Source organism: Crocuta crocuta, unplaced genomic scaffold, assembly GCF_008692635.1.
Source record: "Crocuta crocuta isolate KB4526 unplaced genomic scaffold, BGI_CrCroc_1.0 scaffold59, whole genome shotgun sequence".
Lineage (NCBI taxonomy): Eukaryota > Metazoa > Chordata > Mammalia > Carnivora > Hyaenidae > Crocuta > Crocuta crocuta.
In genome coordinates this window covers 1,796,533-1,822,323 of record NW_027551578.1, presented here as the reverse complement: position 1 = coordinate 1,822,323, position 25,791 = coordinate 1,796,533, and the positions used below count along the sequence as shown (strand labels likewise).

At 45.2% G+C, this 25,791-nt stretch overlaps 1 protein-coding gene across 2 annotated transcripts in view; it reads right to left on the bottom strand.

Annotated features, from left to right (window-relative positions):
• The window catches only part of COG2 (component of oligomeric golgi complex 2), a 45,488-nt gene extending 27,946 nt beyond the window's left edge, over positions 1–17,542 (bottom strand). For both annotated transcript variants that reach the window (XM_077751647.1, XM_077751648.1), the window contains exons 1-4: positions 17,447–17,542; positions 5,328–5,489; positions 4,184–4,249; positions 1,910–1,990 (exon numbers count right to left, since the gene is read on the bottom strand). In XM_077751647.1, coding sequence (XP_077607773.1) covers positions 1,910–1,990; positions 4,184–4,249; positions 5,328–5,489; positions 17,447–17,518 — 381 coding nt within the window. In that variant the 5' untranslated portion in view covers positions 17,519–17,542. The remainder of the gene's footprint in view (positions 1–1,909; positions 1,991–4,183; positions 4,250–5,327; positions 5,490–17,446) is intronic.
• Between the last annotated feature and the right edge of the window lie 8,249 nt (positions 17,543–25,791).

The following is a 25,791-nucleotide window of genomic DNA, read 5'->3' as shown; positions in this document are numbered from 1 at the left end:
CTGAACCTCTCTATGGGCAGTCCATTTATCTTTCTATGGTCCTTTCTTCATCTTTTCAGTTTCTGATCATGTCTAGCCTCTCAGTTTACATGTGTATGATATACCTATATGCCCAAGTGTCAATTCGTTAAAGACATTTTATGCTACAAATACTACCAAAAGGTTGAGGGACATTATAAAAACTCTTATCCTTAAAAGAATAATTTTTGTTTTAATGTTTTATTTATTTCTGAAAGAGAGAGAGAGAGACAGCATGAGCAGGGGAGGGTCAGAGAGAGGAGACACAGAATCTGAAGCAGGCTCCAGGCTCTGAGCTGTCAGCACAGACCCCGATGCAGGGCTCGAACCCACGATTCGTGAGATCATGACCTGAGCCAAAGTCGGACGCTCAACCGACTGAGCCACCCAGGCGCCCCACTTAAAAAAATAAAATGTACAAAGTCATCCATTAAACAAAGAGCACCTGGGAACCCCTCCTGGGAGCCAGACATTCTTCCAGACAGTGGGCACATGAGTGAATAAACCAAGAAAAATGCCTGCTTTAATGAAGCTTACAGTCTTGTCCAGAAATGCACCACATGAATTCTTTGGACAAAAGCTGGGAGGAGACGTAGAGGAGAAATAGACAGAAAGTCTCTAAAATAGGCTTCTCCCCGTTGAGATTAAAAGGGGCGCCTGGCTGGCTCAGTCGGTTAAGCATCTCACTTTGACTCAGTTCATGATCTCACGGTTCATGAGTTGGAGCCTCACTTGGGGTGAGCTCGAGTCCCACTTCCGGTAAGCCCCACTTCTCTCTCTCTCCCACACCTGCCCCCTCTCTGCCCTTCGTGGGATTCTCTCCCTCTCTCTCTGCCCTTTGCTCATTTGCACCCTCTCTCAAAAGTAAATTTTTAAAAATATGCTAATGAATACACGTACAAAACACTGGATAGAGTCAGAAGTCTGGAATCCTAGCTCCAACTCTGCCCTGACATCGCTATGGTCACAAATAAACTCGGGGATGTGTTGAGCAGGCATCGAGGACGAAGAAGTGCCCTTGCTGTGATGAGCCCCAGCTGACATGCGGAAGTGCTGAATCACTATGCTGCACACCTGAAACTAACATAACCCTATACTTTAACTAACTGGGATCTAAAAAATAATAATGAAATAAGAGCTAAGGACGCCTGGGTGGCTTAGGAGGTTAAGCGTCCGACTTTCGCTTAGGTCATGATCTCGCGGTTCGTGGGTTCGAGCCCCGCGTCGGGTTCTGTGCTGACTGCCAGCTCAGAGCCTGGAGCCTGTTTCAGTCTGTGACTCCCTCTCTCTCTGACCCTCCCCTGCTCACGCTGTCTCTCTCTCTCCTAGAAATAAATAAAACATTAAAAAAAAAATTTAAAAAAAAAAGAGCTAAAACCAGAGCATAAAGAAAAAGATCAGAAAAAAAAATTAAAATACAGGACCACTGAACACTAAAGGCAGTGCACCCAGAGGCGAATTTAAAGGTGGGAAAACATAAAAGGAAACAAACGTGGCAGAATGAGACAGCAACACACTGCTTTCTCTAAAACAACCAACCTGCAGTCGAATGTGGAGTGTGCTTTAGAAAGCTCACTTCCACCATAGTCCCTAAAATAGGGATATTTCTTCATAGGGGTGCAGACAATATACATGACTGTTAAACCACCAAGTGCTTCACTGACATCAGTTGTTATTATTTCTTGCTCTGGAAAAAGTGAGGGATCTTGCGACCATGTGGGTACCTCTAAATTTCTGTCTTATCATTTCAAGTAGATACCGTGACATTATAAAGCGTAACATGTGCATGCAAAGGGGCCTTGAAAACAAAGCTGCGCAGCACTAACAAGCATGGGGGACGCGAGGAGAGGGTTTAGCCGGCGCGTAGTGTAGGGAACCTCCTGAGGGATACCTTTTTCTTCCTGATGTCCTCTTGCTTACACATCCGTTCATCCACCGCCCGGATTCCTTCACTGACAGATGACCTGAGGCTCTTTAAAAGAATAAACAGAGCGTACTGTAGAAACTGTTCTGTAACATTATCAAGTTTACGCATTTAATTTAATTTCACAGAACTTAATACCTGCAGACCAGTACTATGCAGATACTGACAACAATACAAACCATCAGACACATTGCTGTTGAGGGTACTCGTGATTTGGAGGCAAAGTGACGTAAAGCCAGGGTCACACTGGATTAACGGCCAGGAGAACAATAATACATATACAATGAATGTCACGGGTGGTCAGAGTGGAGGACAGATAATCTGAAGCAAAGTATAGAAGAGTCTGGAAAAAGGGTGGGAAACTGTGCACGCTGCCACGGCAGGGAGAGGGGGTCTTTAGAAGACAAAGGTAAGAAGGTGTGAGTGTGGACAGGCTCAGGGCTGGCCAGGTGTGTGCCCGGGTGCGCTGTAGGCTTCATTCTGGAGAGAAGTAGAAACAAGGGGGGGGTTCAACTCAGGAAGACTTCACTCAGATACGGTCTTTAGATGAGACTCCACACGTTTTGGAGAACTAGAAAATGTTGAGGCACTGAGGTAGCATATGAAATGTTGTTTGGAAATATTAGGAATCAAGGAGGAAGAACAGAATGGCCGGAGAAAGGGAGGGCTCACAGGTGGAAAAATAGGTCCAGAAGCTAATGAATGAAGCCAACTAGAAGACAGGAATTAGAGCCAAAACAAAGGTTAATGGAAACAACTGGAAAAAACTGGACAAATCACAAAAATTCTACAGAAAGGTGAATTAATTCACTCAAAAAACATATAAAAGACCTGCTAGGTGTCAGCTGTTGTCACAGCGTATGAGGATACAGAAATGAAGATACAGACAGTCTTATCCCTTAAAGACCTTAGAATCTCTTAGAATCTGGTCTCTGAGCCGGGAAGGTCAGAAAGGAAGGTCAGGTCTGTGGCTCCTTAGGACAAAAGTGGCTATAAAGACGGCTGTGGAAAAGGGAGGGGACGCGGTGCTGGCAGGGGCGAGGCCGGACGGGAGCCTGTGTGCTCGAGAGTGCAGTCAGCAGAGCAAATCTACCTCCGGGGAGAGAGTTTTCGGAGAAGAGTGGAGGGCCCAAGGGAGGTGGGGCTGGGGGAGGGAGAGCACAGCAGGGAGGCGGCGGGGAAGACACACCGTAGCAGGTGTGGGGCCCAAGAGTGGACCACAAACATCACTCTTCCATTCCAGGGGAAAGCACCTTAATAAGAATTTGTAACATTCAAACAAGACCTAAGCAGTGACAAGTGTTCGTCAGCTCAAGGCCCGGCTCAAGGTTTCCCTCTTCTATGAATCCTCTCCCGCCTCCTCTGGGCTTCTCAGCACTGACGTCTCTGGCACTCTGCGTCTTTTCCAGCTCTACCCACGCACCGTGCCTTCCCTTAGATCTTCTACTTCTAGCATCTCCTTAGGTGCCAGGCGCTGTCTTAGGGGATGGTGCACAAGGCCACTCGAGCTGGAGGTGACACACCCAGGAGAGGCTGGTGCAGGGCGCCAGGTTCATGACGGCGCATCCGAATGGGGCAGGGGAGGAGTCAGGGCATCCAACCCAGACTGGGGGGTGGGGGAGGACAGGCCAGCACAGTCTTCTGTTGGCAGTGGTGCCCCAAGTCCCCCTCCGCTGTTCGCCACATGGGAGTTCCTATCTCCAACGGCTTGGAGTGGGGAGTCCTGTTCCCACAGCAGGGGCTTTTCTCAGAGAAATATTAGAGGTTACATTACATTTGTATCATTCTTCAGGTACACAAAGGATCACACAGCTTTCGAGGACCAGTCTAGGAACCTAGCTGCATGTTCATTACTGTTGGGGGGGTGGGGGAGAAGGGGGGAGACTTAAAAAATTACAAACTGTTCAAAGCCATTCAGAAGCTGGAAACCAGTTACATATGAGTGAGGTGGCATTAATAAGTTGAATTTGAAAATATTCTTCCTTTCCCCCGACAGCTTAAAGCTGTCTACTCTGAGCATCTGTCTTCATCAGATCAACCATGTGTCTTAGGTCATAATGCCACATGCAAACAAAGAAAATCATTTACGACTTTTCTGAAGGCAAAATGTGATAATCGTGAAACTATTAGAAAACAACCACTGTACCAGGAACCTAACAGATGAAAGAAATTCTTCCCCGAGAAGCCAAACGAGAACCACACGCATTCCGGCACACTGTGTTACATTATCTGGGGACTTACCAGAACCTCTTCTCGTAACTGTCCCAAAGGCACAGAAAGCTGATTGAGGGCTTTGTCCATGCCGACCTAAAGGCAAGATCACATTGGTACAAACACATCACGACCAGGAGTTGACAGTGAGGTATCTTTTAATGATCAAAGCAGTACTAGACTTAAGTTATTTTTGTGGTATGACCATATTTTGCTGAGTAACTAGTTAAGTAACAGAAATGTTACTGTGCCATTAATATTGCTCATGGAATACGAAAAAATCTGTTGGTGTACATGAAACTACACAATTAAAGAGAAGTCCTATTAAATGAAACCTTCCCTGTGAGCAATCTGCCTTTAGATCACATTTTAAATGAATGTGAAAAATTTCAGCAGAAGGTGAACGGCTGTCTGTAATTTATGATGTGAAAGTCCAATGGGCTATGTCTCTCCTAAACATCATTATAGCCCTTGAGGAGAATCCAAATTAAACAGAGCAGAAGTAAAATTTTCCGGGTTTCTAATCCTACCGGAACTTTTATGTTGAGGGTATATTTCCCAAAAGCAAATGTGCCTCGTTAATTTTAATGCTTCTGGAAATTCCCATGGAGCTGCCGACTTTGTGTAGATTTAAAACAAAATGAAATACGAACAAGGAGGCTCTTCTGCAAATATTACCACCCAACCATTTCTAAACAGCTTTCACATGCAGCCAATATGCTCATCACATATCACTCTTGTGTGTTTGTAAAACCAAGCCTTCTAAATGTCAATACTGGCCTTGGTCCCCTCCACCAAGCTCTGGCTAACATACACACTTGAAAGTAAATCCAACATTTCCTCCAGAACAGTCGATATTTGCCCTTGCAAATGAGCCTCCACCAAGTAAGACTTCGGGGTGATCGTTTAGCAACTAGCAAAAAAAGCCACTCAGAGATTCTCATCCTTTGCTTTTTACTTGTTGGCTAACGATTTCAAAAAAATCATTAAGCGAGAGCGGCCTTCGATGAATAAAAACTAAAACCAAACAAATACATGCCAAAAAGTTTAGTTATTTGACTCATGAGATTAGTCATCTCTTTACATTTTTTTGGGGGGGGGGAGTCAACTGAAAGATTTCTTTTGGCAATCTACACACCATTCTGAAGAACAGACATGAGTGAGAGGGCTTTACCAAGTTTGTGGAAAGGTTGACAAAATCCGCGTAGTCCTTGTTGATAAGCTCCACCATGGCTGTCTTAAGGAGTCGGTAGTAGAGTTCTAGGTCACCTCTCAGTTCTTCCAGCTGCACGCGTTTCCTGCAGTCAGATACAAAGTGATCCACATCGAAATCTTCCTGAAAATCAAACCACGAAGAAAAAATGATTGCAACGATATCACATCTTGCATATAAAATGAGAGACAGAGGGAGAAGTGTCATTCTACTCATTCAAGGGGTTCTGCGGCTGTAGGGGAACGTGCCTGGGTCCACACAGTGACATCAGGGTGCCTGCTCATGTCACACAGGTGCTGGAGAGGGGGGCCCCACCAAGAGCATTCTCTCCTGTTGCCTCAGTTCTACCAGGGATTTTATCTTTTTTAAATTATTTCACAGAGGCTCTTCTCAAAACAGAAATAGCTTTTGCTTATTTTAAAAGTAACAAATGGGGGTGCCTGAGTGGCTCAGTGGGTGAAGCGTCTGACTTTGGCTCAGGTCATGACCTCGCGGTTTAGGAGTTCAAGCCCCACATCGGGCTCTATGCTGACAGCTCAGAGGCTGGAGCCTGCTTCGGATTCTGTATCTCCCTCTCTCTCTGTTCCTTCCCTGTTAACGCTCTCTCTCTCTCAAAATAAATAAACATAAAAAAATAAAAGTAACAAATGTTCAATGTCAAACTTTCAACCAATAAAGAAACAATTATATTAAAGACAGTAAAAAATCACCTGTTCTCTGAAGCTCTACAGATAAGCACTATTCATATTCCACCTACCCTCCCCCCCCACCCACTATTTAACTTGTGATTCACATCCTTCCAGACCTCTATTTTGGTCTTTTAGCTTTAAAATATAAGTTATTTTTTCAAAAGGTGAGATATAATGGACACATAATTTTTCTGGTATACAAGATAATGGTTTCATAGTTTCATCTATGAATATTTCATCTATGATATTGTGAAATGATCACCATGAGACTAGTTAACATCCATCACTACATACACACATATTTTTCTTGTGATAAGAATACATAAGATTTACTCTTAGCCACCTTCAAATATACCATATGGTATTTACTAGATGTATGTGCAGCACATCACATCCCCAGAACTTATCTTACTAACTGGAAGTTTGTACCATTTGACTCCTTCATCCATTCCCTCCACACCCCCACTGCCAATGGCAACCACCAATCTGTTCTCTACGATGTCATTTAGTTTTTGTTTCATAGCTTCCACAAATCAGGGAGATGATACGGTATGTGCCTTTCTCTGACTGATTTCACTTCGCATAATATCCTCAAGGGTCATCCATGTTGTTGCAAACGGCAAGACTTCCTCCTTTTTATGGTTGAATACTAGTCTACTGTATACACACACCACATTTTCTTTATCCATTCACTCACTGACGGACACTTCAGTTGTTTCCAAGTTGTGGCTGTTGTAAATACTGCAATAAACATGAGGGACCTGTGAGTGTAAGCCTTGCTGGCCACTGGAGCCACGTGATCTAGAGGTACCCTTAGGTGGCAACTGCAAAACCCGGGGCACCAGATGGATGAGTGTTAAATCAGATGCCTGCCCCTCAGGGCTCTAAGATAAGCAAAAGGGAGTCTTTTACAGAAAGTTGGAATCCTTTTCAATGGGCTGCTTCTGGGCCAAGCCCTGAGGCTGGGGGCCTCTGCTCACATGACCCCTTTAAGAACCATTTCTCAGTTCCCTATAGCCCTGGGGATCTCCCGGAAGCAAGCCTTGCTGGCTTTCAAAGCTAGATGTTTTGGGGGCTTGTCTCCCAAGTGCAGGTCTTAAAAGTCGGGGTGTTCAAACCCCTTGCTCCTCAAGGAGAAGCCTGGGATTACGAGTTCCCTCTCAGTTGTGGCTCACTGTGTCAGGGGTGGGATTTATGGTAAGACTGCATCTCACTTCACAGGTTTTTATCTTTTTCTTTTCTTTCTTTTTTTTTTTTAATATTTTATTTATTTCTGAGAGAGAGAGATAGAGACAGCATGAGCAGGGGAGGATCAGAGAGAGAGGGAGACACAGAATCTGAAGCAGGCTCCAGGCTCTGAGCTAGCTGTCAGCACAGAGCCCAATGCGGGGCTCGAACCCACAGACCGCGAGATCATGACCTGAGCTGAAGTCGGACGCTTAACCGACTGAGCCACCCAGGGATCCCAGCATAGGTTTTTTTCTTATTTACCTGACGTGCAGGAGTCACTCAGCTAGCTTTGGGTATTTTTTGGAGGAAATTGGTCCATAGGTAGTTGTAGATTCGGTGTATCAGTGGGAGGAGAAGAGTTCAAGATCCTTCTACACCGCCATCTTGAAACCCCAGACCTTCTTTAAGTGTACACGCACACACACACCCATGCGCGCACACACATGGCAGCTTAACATTCATGTTCTTCTAAACTGCTATTTCCCATTTAAAAATGTAACTTCAATGCCTTTTGGTAAAACGTGTACATTTGTATTAATATTTTATATGGATGTTGAGTGTTCCATTGAACAGACGTTCAAAATCTTTCAAAATCGATTTCCAAGTACTGGTCTCACAGATTAGTTATACTCGGTTTCCCCTTTATTACATTTTGATGGCCCTGGCATACATGTTAAGAACCATATGCACCATTCCTTAAGAGTACTTGTTTAAACTGACTTTCTTCATCAGCCAAACCCCTATCCTGATAGTGTCAGAGAAGAGGAATTCATACCAAATCATAATTTCACAGCCGTCTACTGAAAAACTACTTGCTTCTTAAACTGGGCCCAGAATTAGCCTGGACTTTTGCCTCTTGAGAGGACCTCAGACAACACATGACGTTCATAGTTAGGAAGCACATCAGAGAAGGAACACAGGGGCAGGACTCAGCTCATAATTTTGGCCATGCTACTAACCAGCTAGCTGTATGCCTTCAGGTAGATCACTTTTCCTGCCTCGTCACATATTCTCTGAAGTTCTGAACTTGACGATGGCATCATGGTTATCATATAACTCAGACCTACTGAACAAATGCTACTAGGTAATATCAGTACTCAACCTGCCATTTATGTATTTGTTCTCAGGTAAATGTTGCTCAACACAAGACTAAATCACTTCCAGGTAATCTGTGAATAGTGGATTAGGCACCTTTTGCTGTGACAACAAGCCCAAACTCACAGCGGCATCTAGCAACAGACACATTTCCCTTACCAGAAATGGTTTTACTCTACAGTATAAATCTGCTGAACATTTAAAAAGAAAGACTTTACAACCCATTGACTTTATGGTCAATTGATTTTTCAAAGGATGCCAAGACCAATGAATGTAGGGAAAACAGTCTTTTCAAGTGCCCACTGCTGGGACAAGTGAATGTCTACACGCAAAAAGTGAATTTGGAACACCAACCTCACACATGCACAAAAATTTAACTCAAAGAGGATCAAAAGCTTAAATAAAAGGGCAAAGACTGTAAGACTCTTAGAGAACACAGAGGTGAAAATCTGTGTGACTCTGGATCAGGTAATGCTTTCTTAGATATGACAAAAAAGCATAAAAAATAATAGGTAAACTGAACTTGATCAAAATAGAAACTATTTCATGTCCAAGGATACTACTGAGAAAGTGAAAAAGACAACCCACAAAATAGAGGCAAATATCTGCAAATTGTATACCTGACAATGATCTAATAACTAGAATATGCAAAAACATTTATAGCTTACCAATAAAAAGACAAATAACTTAATTTAAAACCAAGCAAAAGACTCTGAATAGACATTTCTTTGAAGAAGATACACAGATGGTCAATGGCACATGTAAAGATGTTCAACATCATTAGTCACTGGGGAAATGCAAATCGAAACCACACTGAGATATCACTTCACACCCACCAGGATCCAATAAAATAAGAAAAAGAAAAAGAAAAAAAACACACCAGGAGTCAAGTGTTGGCAAGAAGGCAGAGAAACTGGAAACGCCTGTATTGCTGGTAAGAATGTAAAATGGCGCAGCTCATGTGGAAGACAAGTCGGCAGTTCCTCAAAAAGTTAAACCCACAACTAGCCGGCGATTCTACATCTAGGCGCGTACCTGATAGAACTGACAACAGATGCTCACACACAAAAAATGCTCACAGCAGCATTATTCATAACAGTCAAAGAGTATAAACGACCCAAATATTCATCCACTGACAAGGATACTTAAAACGTGGCGGAGCCTATCATGCAGCCAAAAAAAAGGGAATAAAGTCCTGTTATATGCTGCAATACAGATCGACCCTGAAAACATTCTACTCTAAGGTTAAAGGAAGCCAGACACAAAAGGCTGCATGTTGTAGGAGTACCATTTATAAAAGATGTACTAGAACAGGCAAATCTGTAAGAACAGAAAGTAGATTAGTGGTTGCCAAGAAATGGGGGAAGGGGAGAGTCAGAACTGATAGGCTTCTTTTTTGGGGGATGGACACGTTCCAGAATTAGACAGTGGTGACAGATGCGCGGCAGAGTAAATGCACTAAAAGCCAGTGAAGAATACAGTTTAAAATGGTAAATTTCATGCCACGTGACTCACATCTCAATGACAAATGAGACAACTTCAGCATCAACAAGTAGAGTGTGCAGATACATTAAAAAAATCTAGAGTAACACTAATTAAAAGAAAGCTGGAGTCACTTTGAATTTCAAATAAGGAATCACTGTATGAATTTCAGATAAGGCAGATTTCAGAGCAACGAAAATGACCAGGCATCAAGAGGACCATTACGTAATGATAAGGAAATCAATTCACCAAGAAGACACAGTAACCCTTACTAGAGAAGTGCCCAACTTACAAGGTGAGGCAGAAGCTACCAGAACTACAGGGAAAAATAAACAAATTCATTATTAGAGTTGGTGACTGCAACACTTCTGCATCAGTAACGGACAGAGCTAGCAACAGGGCGACGAGGGTGGCATGCAGCTCACTGTCACCACCAATCAACTCGGAACGGGCGTCCACAGACAACATCCCGTAACAGTAGAAAACACATCCTTCTCAAGCTCATGTGGAAAATCTTCCAAGACAGAATAATTCTACACCATAAAACACAACTTAACAAATTTTTAAAAAATAAAATCTATTTTATTCCACAATGGAATTAAAAATCAGTAACACAAAGACAAATGGAAAAGTCCAAAATACACGGAGGTTAAACAACGCACTTCTAAATAACATGAGAGACACAGATGACAAAAGACATGAAAGATATTTTGAATTAACTGAAAATTAAATACAACAGGGCAAAATGTGTAGAGTGCTGCTTAAAGGGAAAATATAGTATTGCATGCAAATACCAGAAAAGAGAAAAGATCTAAGATCAATAATCTAAGCTCCCATTTTAGGAAACAAGAAAATGAAAAAAATCTAAAGTAAGCAGGAAAAAAAGAACAACAGAGCAAAAATCATTTTATTGAAACCAGGAAATTAAAAAAAGCCAATAAACCCCAATCTGGTTCTTTGAAAACATCAATAAAATAAATTAACCCTTAGCCGGGCTAACAAAGAAAACCAGATAGAAGACGTAAATTACTAGTATCAGAGAAAAGAACAGCAACCACTACTAATCCAATCACTGGTAACTTCAACCAGATGTTTCAGGAAGAAACAACACAACTATAGGATATTACAATGCTCTAGAATCTCTTCCAGAAAGTAAAGCTAGAGGAACACTTCCTAGCTCGTGCTGGGAGACTGCCAATGCCCTAATACCAAAACAAATACTGCAAACTACCTATGTATAAACAGACGTAAAAATATTCAACAAAAATTAGCAAATACAAGCAAACAGTGTCTAAAAAATTATATACTGCAATCATGTAGGATTTATTCCAGACACACAAGTGTGGTTCAACATTAGAAAATCAATGTGGTCCATCACATCAACAGAAAAGTCACATGATCCTATCAATGGCTGGAGAAAAAGCATTGGACAGAATCTGCATCCTTTCAGGATAAACCCTCAGGAAACTAGGAAGGGAAGGGGACTTCCTCAACCTGGTAAAGAATTTCTACAAAAAAACTCCTACAGCTGTGGCACCTGGGTGGCTCAATCAGTTAAGCATCTGAGTTTGGCTCAGGTCACGACCTTGCGGTTCATGAGTTCAAGCTGCACATCAGGCTTTGTGCTGACAGCTCACAGCCTGGAGCCTGCTTCTGATTCTGTGTTCCCCTCACTCTCTTCCCTCCCCCACTCATGCTCTGTCTCCCTCTGTCTTAAAAATAAAGTATAAAAAAAAATTCTTTTTAAATATGGGTCAAAAGACCTCAGAAATTAGTGTGACCCCATGTGTGTTTCCAACCTGCTTGAAGACCAGTGGCAAACAGAGATGACTGAAAGTCTTCGTATATCCCATAAATATCATAAATTCCACTTAAATATTGACCGTGCAACTCGGGCTCTGCTCTAAAACCTGGGGACACAGCCATGAGAGGGTCTCCGCTCTTAAGGAACATATATTCTAATGCAGAAATGAGAAACCAAACATGTAAACAAATAAATGTGGTGTTAATGAATAGTGACCAAAGTTAAAAAGAAAATGGGACACTTGTGAAGGTGAGTGATGATGGGGAGGTACTTAAACCTGGAGGACCAGGAAAGACACAGAACAAAGACATCTGAGTTGAGATCCAAATGACACGAGAGAGCTAGCCGTGGGGAAAGTGTGGGAAGAGTGTTCCTGCCCAAGGGAACAGCACGTAGGCAAAAAGGTCCCTGGAGCTCTTCCCTCACATCCCTGTCCTCAAATCTCTCTCTGTGACAGGGTGACATGCACATGACAGACTAAGACTTGTGTCTCCCAGACACAACTTTATTTGGTTACTAAATTATTCAAGCTTGAAAAGTTAAAAACATATGTTAACAAGTTCTTTCTACCATCTATAGACAGATCACCTGAAAAGTATCATGAAATAGTAACACTTAAATTCTAAGGAACAGCTGTTCTAACATTTTGTTGTTGTTCTAACATTATTTTAATCAATTTTATATCTAACTCCTTTGTTCAGTATACATACCTGTTTGACGTGCCTATGAAAAGGCACAGAACACCTATATTTTGTAAATTTATTCACCCATCTAACAAATATTTGAGCACCTAATTATGCTCTGTTCAGCTGATTTTCTCTAACTCTCCTTTTCCCCTCAATTTAACACTAATCATAATCTACGTTGGGTTTTAGTTTACCTTTTCAACTTAACTTCTAGAGCTATTTAGTGGAATTCTCTAGTTCTAAAGTTCTCAACATTGGTCACACATTACAATCGCTTGAGAAACATAATTTAAAAAAAAAGCCCAAGGAGTGCCTCGCTGGCTCAGCCGGTGCAGCGTGTAACGCTTGCTCTCAGGGTTGTGAGTTCGAGTCCCATCTTCCCTCTCTTCTCATCTACAGGGCCCAGCTTCTAAAATACTAGGCAGGCCTCGATCTCGTCCCTACTGGGGAAAGGCAGGTACTCTAGCTTTCGGACTTTGAGCCATCTTTTGGGATGTTCTTAATATTCCAGCTGTCCCACTTCCCAAAGTTCCCAGCTGTGGCCGCTGGAAGGAACATGCGACAGTATTATGTCCCAGGCCTGAGGTATGGGGGTCAGGAGATACGGCCTATGACTTGCCCCCAAATAACTATGTGACTTTAGGGGAAGTCAGGACACCTCGGGCCTCAGTTTCCTTATCTTCAAACCAGAAAAAGTGACTACCGTCTTTCTTTCACGGATGCATGAAATGTCAAGGGCTGCAGAGATGATGCGAATAAGCACCAGCCCATTAGACTGCGAAACCGAAGCCCAGAGCAAGTGATCGGCCCCAAGTCACAGACCAGAGGACAGCAGGGCTGAACGTGGGACCCCCGTCTCCAGGTCACAGCCACTCACCCAGCACAATACAAGGAGATATAAGCAGTGGGTCATTTTCCCCTTTTCTATTTCCCCATTAGAATACATGCTCCTTGAGAATGGGGACACCCTTGACATGCTTCCTGCTTCGATATAACCAATTCACCCAATTAGAACAGGGAGGAGCCTGCATGACTCACCCCCAGCTAGTTCTGTAATGTCTGCAGATCATACAAGATCTACAAGAAGCCACCATAAAGAGGGTTCCCGATTTTGCTTCTCATTAAAAAGGTACTGTGAGGGGCGCCTGGGTGGCTTAGTCGGTTAAGCGTCCGACTTTCGCTTAGGTCATGATCTCGCGGTTCATGGGTTCGAGCCCCGCGTCGGGCTCTGTGCTGACTGCCAGCTCAGAGCCTGGAGGCTGTTTCAGTCTGTGACTCCCTCTCTCTCTGACCGTCCCCTGCTCACGCTGTCTCTCTCTCTCTCTCTCTCTCCTAGAAATAAAAAAAAAAAAAAAGGTACTGTGTGCCTCCCCAGGGTACCAGGAAAGCCACTATGTGCTGGGGGTGCAGGAAAGGGCCTACAGTTCAATAGGGGTGGACTGGCTCAGCACAGAAACACACTGCCTGCCAATAAACTCTCCCGCAGGGGAATGAGCCTCTTTAACATACGTTCAAATGTTTTGGAAAATGTTTTCTCATGAGCCAGTGGACTAACCAGCCACCTGTTACACACAAGACCAGATATGTGTTTCAAGAAGAGCGCTCTGCCTGCAGTGTAGACCAGGGACTAGAAACAGGCAAGGACAGGTGTAAAGAGACCGGGTAAGAGGCCATGACGGTGCGACGGCCAGAGAGCACTGTGAAGGTGCGTGAAGAGATGGAGAGTAGATGGATTCCAGAGGTATTCGGGAAGCAAAATCCACAGGACTTGGTGACAGACTGGATTCTGGAAAGGTGACGGAGGAGAGCACTTCCAGTTTGCGGACTTACAACGCGATGCTTGGCGGAGCATTTACTGAGCTGGGCACAGGACAAGAAAGCTGGCATCCAGGGGACGAGGCACTCGTCAGGTCAGTTTGAGCACGGTGAGTCTGAGGGCCACAGAGGCATTGAGAAGAGACGCCAACAGGTTCACTACACAGGTCTGCAGCTCAGGAGACACCTAGGCCAGACAGGAATCTGCCTCACCTGCCTACAGCTGGTCCCTAAAGCTGCAGGAAGGGCCACCCAGGGACAGGAGAGGACACGTGACTGAGCCCAGAACCAGCCATTCATCAGCCACAAGGAGACGGAGACAGGCCAGAGGAGTATGAAGAACATAGAAAGCCATGCAGAGCAACTGGTCCTCCGAGAGGTCAAGTAAGGAGACACAAAAAGGCCAGCTGGATCGACCTACATCCAGTTACCTTTGTGACAACTCTTCCCTGGAATGATGGGGCCTTAAGGGTGACAGGTGAGAGAGTGAGGACAACCCTTGAGCACTGACTGTGATGTGCTCGCGAGTCAGGGCAACATCTAGAGGGGGAGGGTCCTGTGGAGGAGGCTGGGAGTGTGACTGTAAGGCAAGGGGAAGGAGTGCAGGAGAGGATACGAACACGGTGCTGAGAAAGCAAGAGGGCCCGGGCTCCAGGCGTGGGGGGGAGCTAACCGAGGAGGGAGGAGAGCCCTTCGCATACCGGGGGAGGAGGAGGAGGGAACAAATACAAGGCTGGGATTGTTAGCAGCAAGACCAAGGAGTTCCCATTTGATGGCCATTTGATGGCCGGTATCTTTTCTGTACAACTGAGGATGAAGTCATACATGGGGACGGAAGGGGAAGGGAGGGCGGCAGCGGCACATCCAGGCAAATGGGCCTAATGTACCTCTGTTAGCACTGCCACTTTCTCTCCCTGCTGCCAAGTCATCTATGAGGCTCCAGGCTCTGAGCTGGCAGCACAGAGCCGGACGGTGGCTCAAACTCAGGAACGGGTGAGACCATAGCCTGAGGCTGAAGTCAGCACTTAACGGGGTGAGCCACCCAGGCACCCCTGAAATAACTTAAGTAGTGTCCTGCTGCCACTCAGCTCCAATGCAACAGACAGTATCAAGTAATTTCCTGCTTTAAACCTGACCGTGACTCCCTAAGGAACACCGCCTCGACGCACACCCCTCGCTTCAGCACACAAGGTACAACTTGCAGCCCCACCCATGCACCTATCTTCCCTGCCAGTCTCATCCCTGGCCACCCTTCCAGGCCCCAGCCTCTCTGGCTAAGGGTAGATTCTGGGCACACACGTTCCTCCCACCACCGTGTTCAAGGGCCAAAGCCAGACCTTACTCATCTTTGTACCACCACGTCTAGATTGCTGGCGAGCACCTCGCAGGCGACTGGCGAGTGCCTGTTTACGGAATGAGCACCGCCACCATTGCCCAAGCAGGTCTACCTTGTGTGTGTGGCCAAATGACACATTTCTAGTCAACTGAAGGGATTTCAAGCCATCTCCCCTCTCGCTGGTGAAAATACGTTCTTCTCTAACTCTCCCTCAGGCACAAAACTTCTCCTGTTACAAAACGTGTAGAAATACAACCCCAAATACAACCCCGACAGCCAGCGCTCCGGAACTGTAACTTATCAAATGTCTCCTTGAAGGAAACACACACTGCAGATAATCTTAATCTCCGGTCCCGCCTAGAAAATCAATAACCTTTGACACAGAGCAGCTGGTCCGTGTATTTTCCTTCTACCTAGGAAGCAGAAGCGGTCACGGTAATTAGCTGGCTCCTTTGGAAGTTTTAGAGCCACTTCACCAGGCTGCTCTCTCCCTACCTAGAGGCGCTACTTTAGAACTCCTATTTTGAGATTTCTATTTTCTGAAGCTGCTTCAACCAGAGGCATTTTGTCAGCTCAGAGTGAGAAAGGTGGCGGGGCTAGTGAAGTCTGAGAAAATGCTCCTCTTACGCCCAAAGGAAGCCCGAGGAAGTCCAAGGTCGGACTGGCTAAAGAGACTTCTGTGCTCTGAGATGCTTTCACTCCCTACTTGTGCCTTTTCTTCACTCAATGATCTCTCCTCATCATGTATCCTTAGCTAACAAAGGGCTCTGGTTCACTGAATTCACTTTGTGGTCTCTTTTAGACATTCCACTCGACTTACACCTTTTATTACAGTGGTTTAGAAACACCACCATACAAGAACAAGAGTACATTCTTCCTCGGTCTGGGCAGCCCCGCATATTAAAAACAACAATGGCCACGTTACAGAGAATCCTGACAGAAATGCTTTTTCAAGCCAGAGTTTGGGAGATATGATCTGATGAATGCAAATATCAAAAGGGGACTAGCCGGTTAACCCTGAAAAAGAAAAAAAACATACTGGGACTTGAAAGTCATCAAAAAATAAGACACTTAAACTCACCCGTTCAAAAATTTAGGTGCCCACAGAGTCAAAACTTTTAACTTTTTAATACTGATGCCGGCTGCCAAGTGGTGTCAAAAACCCCAATCCTTAAGAAGTAAACAGTTTTTGATAGTTTAAGTACAGACCCAAAGGGGGAGACAAACTGGGTGTGCAAATTCCTCCTGGCTCTGATTCAAATCTTGGTCATTTTCAAGGCTGTGCTTGATGAACCTTTATTGTCAGTAAAACGTTTTCTGTTTAGATTTCTATTCACTAAGTTTATGTCCTACAATGATCTGCAGACAAGCTTCGAGTTCACCGTATAAAAAGAAATAGGGCAACTTGAGAAAAGAATGGTCTGCTTTGTGGTACTGCAATATAAGTAAGGATAGTACAATCTTTTACAGCTCTCATTCCAGGAGCTTTAGACGAAGGTTAGGCAAAAACTTTAGATTAAGTGCCTTTTTCACCCGACCCGATCCCTGGGTGAGTACGTACGTTTAGAGATGTGTCCAACACACATTCACCGGATTTCTAGGTGCAAGGCACTGGCAACAGGTTGCTGTCAGCCAAGGGGATCGGCAATCTGACTGCACCCGCGCGGTAACAGAGTCGGGTCCTAACAGGGGCGTTTACGTATAGCTCAAAACTTTCAGGCCTTTTCACCCGATCGGCGCGATTTCACAGAAGCGCTTCCTCCAGGCTGCACCTCCCGAACCTGAGGCCAAGAGACTCACTGCGAAGTGCAGCGAGGTCCCCGCCGAGGACGGCGGGCGCGGCCCGGGAAGCGCGCGGGAGAGGCCCGAGGAGAGGCCCCGGAGGGCAAAGGAGGGCCGACCACCCACGGCCCGGCTCCGGGGAGCGGAGCCCCGGCGCGCACCTTCATGAACTCGTCCTTGTCGAAGCAGAGCGTGTCCGGCCCCTTGGGCAGGTTCATCCTACTTTTCTCCATCCCGCCGGCCGCCGCCTCTCAGCGCCGANAAAAATCAGCTTGGAGCCAGTGTCTTCTCCCTGAGATTGTTCCGTGGAAAGCATAGCCGGGGCGGGATGCTGGTCCCTTGATTCTGAGGCCGGTCTCCCGGAGTTGAGCACTTGGCCTTGTCACTCCTCCGATCCCTGTGCGCCGCCGCCGCTGTCGCCTTGGCTCTGAGGCCTCCGTGGGGGACTGGGCCACCGGCGTTAGCCCCGGCACCCACAGGCGAACGTAGCTTCTCCTCCCGTGGACTCCGTTCTTGGGGTCTGTCGGGAGGACGCTGGGCAGCTGGGCAGCCTTGGGTCCTCTGAGCAGCTCCCTGCCCCTCTCTGGGCTCAGTTCCAGGACGGGCAGCGTCGGAACACGACTTTGGGTCCTCGGGGTTCTTAAAATCTCAAGGTTTTGTCGCTACCTGCCGACAAAACACAGCCGACAAATAGATGTGCATGCAAATGTACTTCTAATCTAAGCCAGGAATTGGCAAATTTGTGTGTTTGTGGCCAGCATGGGTGCAATCGCCACACCTCCCCGCAATTTCTGAGACTTTCTCCCGCCTCCTCCTCCCCCAGCCCATCCCAAGTTTATTTTGAGATTTTCTTTCTTCTTCCCTTGCTCTTTCTCCCATTGCTCTCACCCTCCCCGCTGTTCGTGTGAATGCCATGGTCAAATGATGATGATTCATTTTTCTTTTTTTCCCCCTTGAATGTGACAGCGCAAATCACAAATCGCACTTCACACTCTTCACCCTGAGTGTCTTTGCTTCCTGCAGCCTTGCTTTCATAAACCAGGTCGAGGCTGCTGTTTAACCCTTACTAGTCCTTAAAAAGAGATGGAATGGGGGGCACCTGGGTGGCTTAGTCGGTTAAGCGTCCGACTTTCGCTTAGGTCATGATCTCGTGGTTCGTGGGTTCGAGCCCCGCGTCGGGCTCTGTGCTGACTGCCAGCTCGGAGCCTGGAGCCTGTTTCAGTCTGTGACTCCCTCTCTCTCTGACCCTCCCCTGCTCATGCTGTCTCTCTCTCTGTCTCCTAGAAATAAATAAAACATTTTAAAAAATGCTTAAAAAAAAAAAAGAGAGAGATGGAATGGGGGCGCCTGGGTGGCTCAGTGGGACTTCGGCTCAGGTCATGATCTTGCGGTTGGTGAATTCGAGCCCCCAGCCCCTCACCGGGCTCTGTGCTGACAGCTCAGAGCCTAGAGGTGCTTCAGATTCTGTGGCTCCCTCTCTCTCCACCCCTCCTCCACTTATGCTCTGCCTCTCTCAAAAATAAGTAATAAAACTTTTTTTTTAAAGGGAGGGGGATGGAACAGAGGAAGACAATGCCTTATAAAGACAGTCTTGTATTTAAGTCACTCCAAACAGGAAACTGGTCACTTTTTAAAAATGTGGGTATGGAATCTGAAACAACGTATTGCCTAGCATGGGACTTGGCAAGGCTTCGGGAAGAAAAGAAGGTTATTTCCAGCCAGTACCGAGAGAATATAACAGAGGATGAAAGGTGGAGTCTGTCTAGAAAATCAGAATAAAATGCCAGAGAAGCAATTATGAGAAGCCACTCTATGGCCTTGGTATGTTTGTTTGGATATAGGGAATGAAAACCGCATCATTTGGTTTTTGTTTGTTTGCTCTTATTATGAAATTTTTTCAAACACACAATAAAGTGTCGAGAGCACAAGGATTCCCATCTGTCCACTGTCCCCTGTTCCCATCACTGTGCTTCAACAACTATCTGTTTCATCTGCCCCTCCACTTACCACTGCAGGGCCCCCCTTCCTTGGGAGGGTGGGGTGTCGAGAATACATATGTATATATGCATATATTTTTAAGTTTATTTATTGATTTTGAGAGAGAGAGCAAGCAGGGGAGGGGCAGAGAGAGAGGGAGACACAGAATCCCAAGCAGGCTCAACACTGTCAGTACAGAGCCCCATGTGGGGCTCGAACTCACAAACCGTGTGATCATGACCTGAGCTGAAATCAAGAGTCAGACGCTTAACTGACTGAGCCCCCCAGGTGCCCCTATATATATATATATATATATATTTAATGTTTATTTATTTTTGAGAGAGAGGGTAGGTGCGGGGGAGGAGCAGAGAAGGAGGGAGAGAGAGAGAGAGAGAGAAAATCCCAAGCAGCCTCCGTGCTATCAGCGAGGACAGAGCCTGACATGGGGTTCAATCCCACAAACCGAGAGGTCATGACCTGAGCTGAAACCAAGAGTCAGACACTTAACTGACTGAGCCACCCAGGGGCCCCTGGAATATATTTTAAAGCAAATCCCAGACACCCCATCATTCCAGGCTCCCAAATACCTCGGTTTACACTTCAGAGAAAGAGGAGGAGGAAGAAAGGAGGCAGGAGCAAGGAGGAATGAAGAAGACATTTCCTTACCAACCCGCGGTCCACGGAACAAAATTAGCAGTTCTCATAAACTATTCAGATTGACCCTGAGACACATGACTTCTAGCCCAGGGCCACACTGTTAACAAGTGACAAGTGCAAACCCAGGCAGTGGAAACGGCAAAGCCCACGCTCTTAATTACCCAGAGAGGGGACAAGGGCGTTGGGCAGACCAAACGAAGATGTCTGGGCAGCCCCTACCTTCTCTGGAACTCTAGACGATCCAGCAGTCGTACCGCTCCTTACCTCCACTATAATTCCCTTCTTTGATAGAGAACTGAACCTGAACGTGTGCAGGCTGGAGTGCTAATGTTGCGGATGCTGAAGAGATTAGGTGGCAAAGAAGAATGAAGACCTGCCTGCCTGCTCTCCTCCCAAGAGTCAGTAGGGAGCAGCCAAGACCCCACAGAGCGGGCTTGGGATCATAGGCTGTGGCCATGATGCATCCCCCCGAAGCCAGAAGCCACGGGAAAGCCACCAGATGCTAATGGAGCACCTTGGAGATGACAAAGGGAAGCCGGAGAGTAAAGCTGAAACTTGCCCAGAAGACACTGTCCCCCAGTTTCCACTCAGAGCCGATAGTCAGTTGGCACACGCCATTTCAGCTGTGCGAAGTTTGGGGACTAGCCTCTGGCCAGAGCCCGCTCTGTGTCCCCTACTGCCTCCACCCCCTTCCCAAGATCCTGACCTTGACTTCAGGATCCAGCCATAAGGAGGGTAACACGTGGCTCCGCTGGGGCCTGCGGGCCGGCTTTTGATGGGTCCATTGTCTGTGCTGTTACATATTTGTCTACTGTTAAATGTTTGACTATCTTCTTTGGTGACGACGCCTATTTCATAGGAAATGGGAACTGGAAGATGAAATTAAAAATATATATGGTGGTGCTGGGTGTCTCAGTCAGTTAAGCGTCCAACTTCAGCTCAGGTCATGGTGTCGTGGTTCATGAGTTCGAGCCTTGCTTCAGGCTCTGTGCTGACAGCTCTACAGCCTGGAGCCTGCTTCCAATTCTGTGTCTCCCTCTCTCTCTGCCCCTCCCCGACTTATTCTCTCTTCCTCTCTCTCTCACTCTCTTAAAAATAAACAATAAAAAAAGTAGGTATGAAACCTACTCAGTCAGTAAGGACATAATCAGCGTCAACATATCCTAGTCTCTCCTCTCTTCTCTGATCTGTACTTTCCTCATGAAAGAGACTTTAAATTGACATTTTTTAATCTATTCCCTAATTTGTCTTTCTTGCCTTTGTCTCATTCTAAAGCTTGTGCCCGCTACTTCATTTCTAAGTAAACGTTAACCCCCTTTGACTTTGCATCTCTGGAAAATTCTCAGTTCCCAATTTTCTCTGGCACTCTGACAGGTTCCCATTTTTCCTTCCCACTCTTCTCTATTTATACTTTTCATATTTTTGGCAGCTTTGCTGCAGAACACTCAAAAATCGCAAAGAGAAATATTGTGCTCTGGGAACGCTTTCTCCAATGTCATCCATATGCCCTTCTGATCCCTTCCTAAACTGTTGGACTGAAGTAGCCAAATCTCCCAACCGCAACCAGAGTTGCCCTCATTCATGACCACAGGACATGAGGGTTTCCATTTTGAATTGGAAGCTGAGTGTATAGTCTGGCAGCCCTTCATTCCCAGGCAAGCAGGGGTGGGGTGGGGCGGGGCGTGGAAGACCGGCATCATGGTAGAGGCCTCCATTCAACCCGGAAGGCTCCCAATGAGCCAGGAGGACCATTTCAACATCTTCTGTATTTTAGTGATACCCTGTTTCATTCCTGAGTGGGTTTGAGGTCATTTGGTGTGGTTCTTAAATAGTTCCCATTCCAACTGGAAAATGGATTAATCCTAAGGGATCCCAAATTCTGCCTCATCTCCCTAACCAGTTAGTACCCAAATGGGATATGATAGTACTGGAAGATTCTCCCAGGTGTATTTTATAACAGACTAACATTTTATCAGTTTTATTCAAAGTAATAGAAATGATAGGGATAACCTTTTTTAAAAAAAGCATTATAGGGGAAAGCATGAAAGATTATGAAATGAACCTGAAAGATGAACTGTTTTCAAAGGAAAATTAGGTGTTGTCTCATGTCCCCTTCTGGGCTATCTGATTCTATGGGATCGTCTGTGCCTTTCTTGTGTTTGAGCTGTTTTTGCAACTCTGTAAATCATACGTAATTGGTATCAATGTAAATGATCTTGTCTATCAACATGTAAATGAATTTTGTCCACTGAAGGTACAGTTGACCCCCTCTTTCTTTTGGTAGAGGCCAGTTTTGCATCTATTTGCATACCTTTTTGCATCTATAAAAGCAAATTCATTTAAGTATTACTGATTGTATATGTGTCTGCTTTTTACATTCTCGCTTGAAGTGATGGTAACATCTTAGCAGTTCCCTTGTTAATTAATGAATTAAATAAAATCCTTACAAGGAATTATCTTATATTTGTGTAAAGGTCATTATTTTATCTTTTTGAGAAAAGTATTGGGGTTCCTGGGTGGCTCAGTTGGTTAAGCATCCGACTTCAGCTCAAGTCATGATCTCACAGTTCATGAGTTCGAGTCCCATGTCCGGCTCTGTGCTGACAGCTCAGAGCCTGGAACCTGCTTCGGATACTGTGTTCTCCTCTCTCTGTGCCCCTCCCCTGCTCACGTTCTGACTCTCAAAAATAAACATTTAAAAAATTTTTTTAAAGAAATATGTATTTTTAAAAAAAATTATACATAAGCATCATTTCAATGAATAAACTGTGATAGGATTCTAGTAAACCAAAGTGCAGAGAAGTCAAATCAGAGTGAATTTTTAATCACCTCTGTGTTCCAGCCCTATGCCTGAGGGAGGGAATGGATGAAGTTCAAGACCAGGCATTGGCCCTGAGGAGGTCTAAGAATCTGTGTAGACACCCATGCATGACAAATGTATATCATTCTTTCCCATCAGTGTTCCTTAAGGTTCAGTTAACCTTTCTTTTCCCAGCTACCCTCTCCCACAGTGAGATCAACTGTGCCCTTGATTTCAGCTCCCATTCATGAGCTAGTGCCTCTCCGATTGCTGAACCACCATCTGCTTCTCTCCTCCCCACCAGACCCATGTAACTGACCACCTCCCTGTGCTGTTTCACTTTCATGTCCCCTCGGGCCTCAAAACTTAGCATGTTCCAAACATGATATATCATCTTTCCTGAAAGACCTGCTTCTCCTCCTTCATTCTGTTTCTTTACAAATGGCTTCACCAATGCCAACTGCGTGTACCACAAAGCCAGGAATCAATCATACAATGGAGCCAACCTGTCGTACTTTAAAACACTTGACCACAAACCTCCGATGGATACTCAACATGACCATGAACTCCCTTGTCTTTCCGGTGGGTTTGCTACCCTTGTAATGGATGCCCACTTCACACCTTCAAGGGTTGCCTCAACAACCCCTCCCCACCTCTTCTGAACAATGTCTCCTCACTCTAAGATCATGCTTCAAGAAAATAAGAGAGAATTATGGAGGAATTCCCCTTATCACCATCAAATCAAATCTATACCTGCATTGGTATCTGTTTTTATTTGTTTTTAAACATTTATTCAACAAATATTTAGTAAGTACCTGCTATGTGCTACGCACTGCGTTGAGTGTTTGTAAATCTGTGGTGAACAACACAGAAAAGTCCCTGTCATTATGGAATTTACATTGTAATTGGAGAAATGTACAAGAAACACAGATAAAGAAAATGTGAGCTGAAGATAGTTCAGGGTTATTGAGAAGAGCAGTGAGAGACTATTAAAGGGGAATATATGTCCCAGCTCTAACCCACTTAGCTGGGTCCCCTTTCTTGTACTTGGGATTCATTCCCTCCAGTCCTTGCCAGGGACATCAAGGTCTCCTTTCCAATGGATTGTTCCAGTCAGCATACAAATGACCTTTGTCTTAAAAATAAAACAGACTTCCTTTGATCTTACATCTTCCTACAGCAACCTCTATATTTCTTTCTCCACTCATTCACAGTATAGCTTGTAAAATATTTGTCTATCTTTGTGGATGCCTAATTAGGGCACCGTGTCCCCAAGGATACTTGAAAACTCTCTAAAGAATCCTTGAGCAGGGGCCCCTGGGTGGCTCAGTTGGTTAAGCATCCAACTCTTGATTTCAGCTCAGGTCATGATCTCATGGTTAATGAATTCAAACCCCACGTTGGAGCTAACAGCACAGAACCTGCTTGGGACTCTCTTCCTCTCTCTCTCTCTCTCTGCCCCTCCCTTGCCCTCTCTCTCTCAAAATAAATAAACTTTTTAAAAAACTCCTTGTGTTCAGATCATTTTAAAGGAGTCGATTTCCAGATCCATACTCCATGTATGCCCTGTAGTAAAACTGTATGTCTAAGAATGGGGCTGATATCATGATACTCCCCTCACATCCTGGAGAAGCAGCACACTCCTCCCAAATCTTATTAGAGTATATGACCTGGGCTGATAGCAAAGTTGAAATACTGGTTTTGTTTTAAGTAATGTCCTTCAGTGGGTAATCTTGGGGCTCCACTTTTAGGGCTTCCTCTCCTTCTCGTTAAGGTTGAAGGCTAACATTGAAAAGAAGGTATTTGGGCTGATATTAAAATGCTCTGAAATCAGAAGGACAATCACTTTGGGTTAGTGAGACTGATTCCTTTACATATACTTTTTTATGTTTATTTTTGAAAGAGAGCGAGAGAGAGAAAGAGAGCGCGCGCGCGCGCGCGAGCGAGCGCGTGCGCGCACGAGTGGGGGAGGGGCAGAGAGAGGGAGACACAGAATCCAAGGCAGGCTCCAGGCTCTAAGCTGTCAGCACAGACCCCAGTGCGGGGCTTGAACCCATGAACTATGAGATCATGAGCTGAGCTGAAGTCCAGCACTGAACCAACTGAGCCACCTAGGCGCCCCTGATTCCTTTATATTTAAATTGAACTATATATCTTTTAGGGACAGGATAGAAAAAACCCAAGTAAGCATTGTAATGATTTCTTTCCATTCCAGTGTGGTTTGGTAAATAAAATAATAGAAAACTAGGTTGTTCTTCTTTTAAAAAAATGCAATCATATCAGTAAAATTTTATTCCAATGCAGTCAATCCTTTCCTATTTCATTTTTTAAAACACTTTCGATATCTAGTTAATAAAATACACATTAGCTTGCGATGCAAACTTTATAATGACAAATTTCAGATGCCAACTTAAAAATGTTCAAGGTGTGGGGCGGCCTGGGTGTTTTCAGCCCGTTAAGCATCTGACTGGGGCTCAGGTCATGATCTCACGACTGTGAGTTCGAGCCCCGCATAGGGCTCTGTGCTGACAGCTCAGAGCCAGGAGGCTGCTTTGGATTCTGTGCCTCCCTTGCCCTCTGCTCCTTCCCCCACCTGTGCTCTCTCTCTCTCTCTCTCAATCTCATAATTAATCAATCAATTAATTAATTAATTTTAAAAAATGTTCAAGGTGCACAAATGCGTGTAGAGGGTAGGTGAACCAAACACGCCCACTACTCGCAAACATGGACATTCGCTCAGCATCTCTAGCCTCTTGCTTCCTTAGCGCGCTTGTAGTCACATGGTTTATCTTCCTACCATCCTGGACCTGGATTCTCAACCTCCTTCTTATCTCATCTCCGCGCCTTTGAAGAGTTTGATTCCCAGCCCTCTGCAGCCATGTTCTCTTTCGATCAGGGTTTCACTGCCTGGGCACTCGTGACACTTTGGCTGGATGATTCTCCACTGCGGGGGCCGTCCTGGGCCCTGCAGAATGTGTAGCAGCATCTCCTGCCTCTCAAAGCCAGTAGCACCCCCTCCCCAGTTTTGACCACCAAAAATGTCTCCAGCTGTTGTTCATTCTGCCCTTGGAG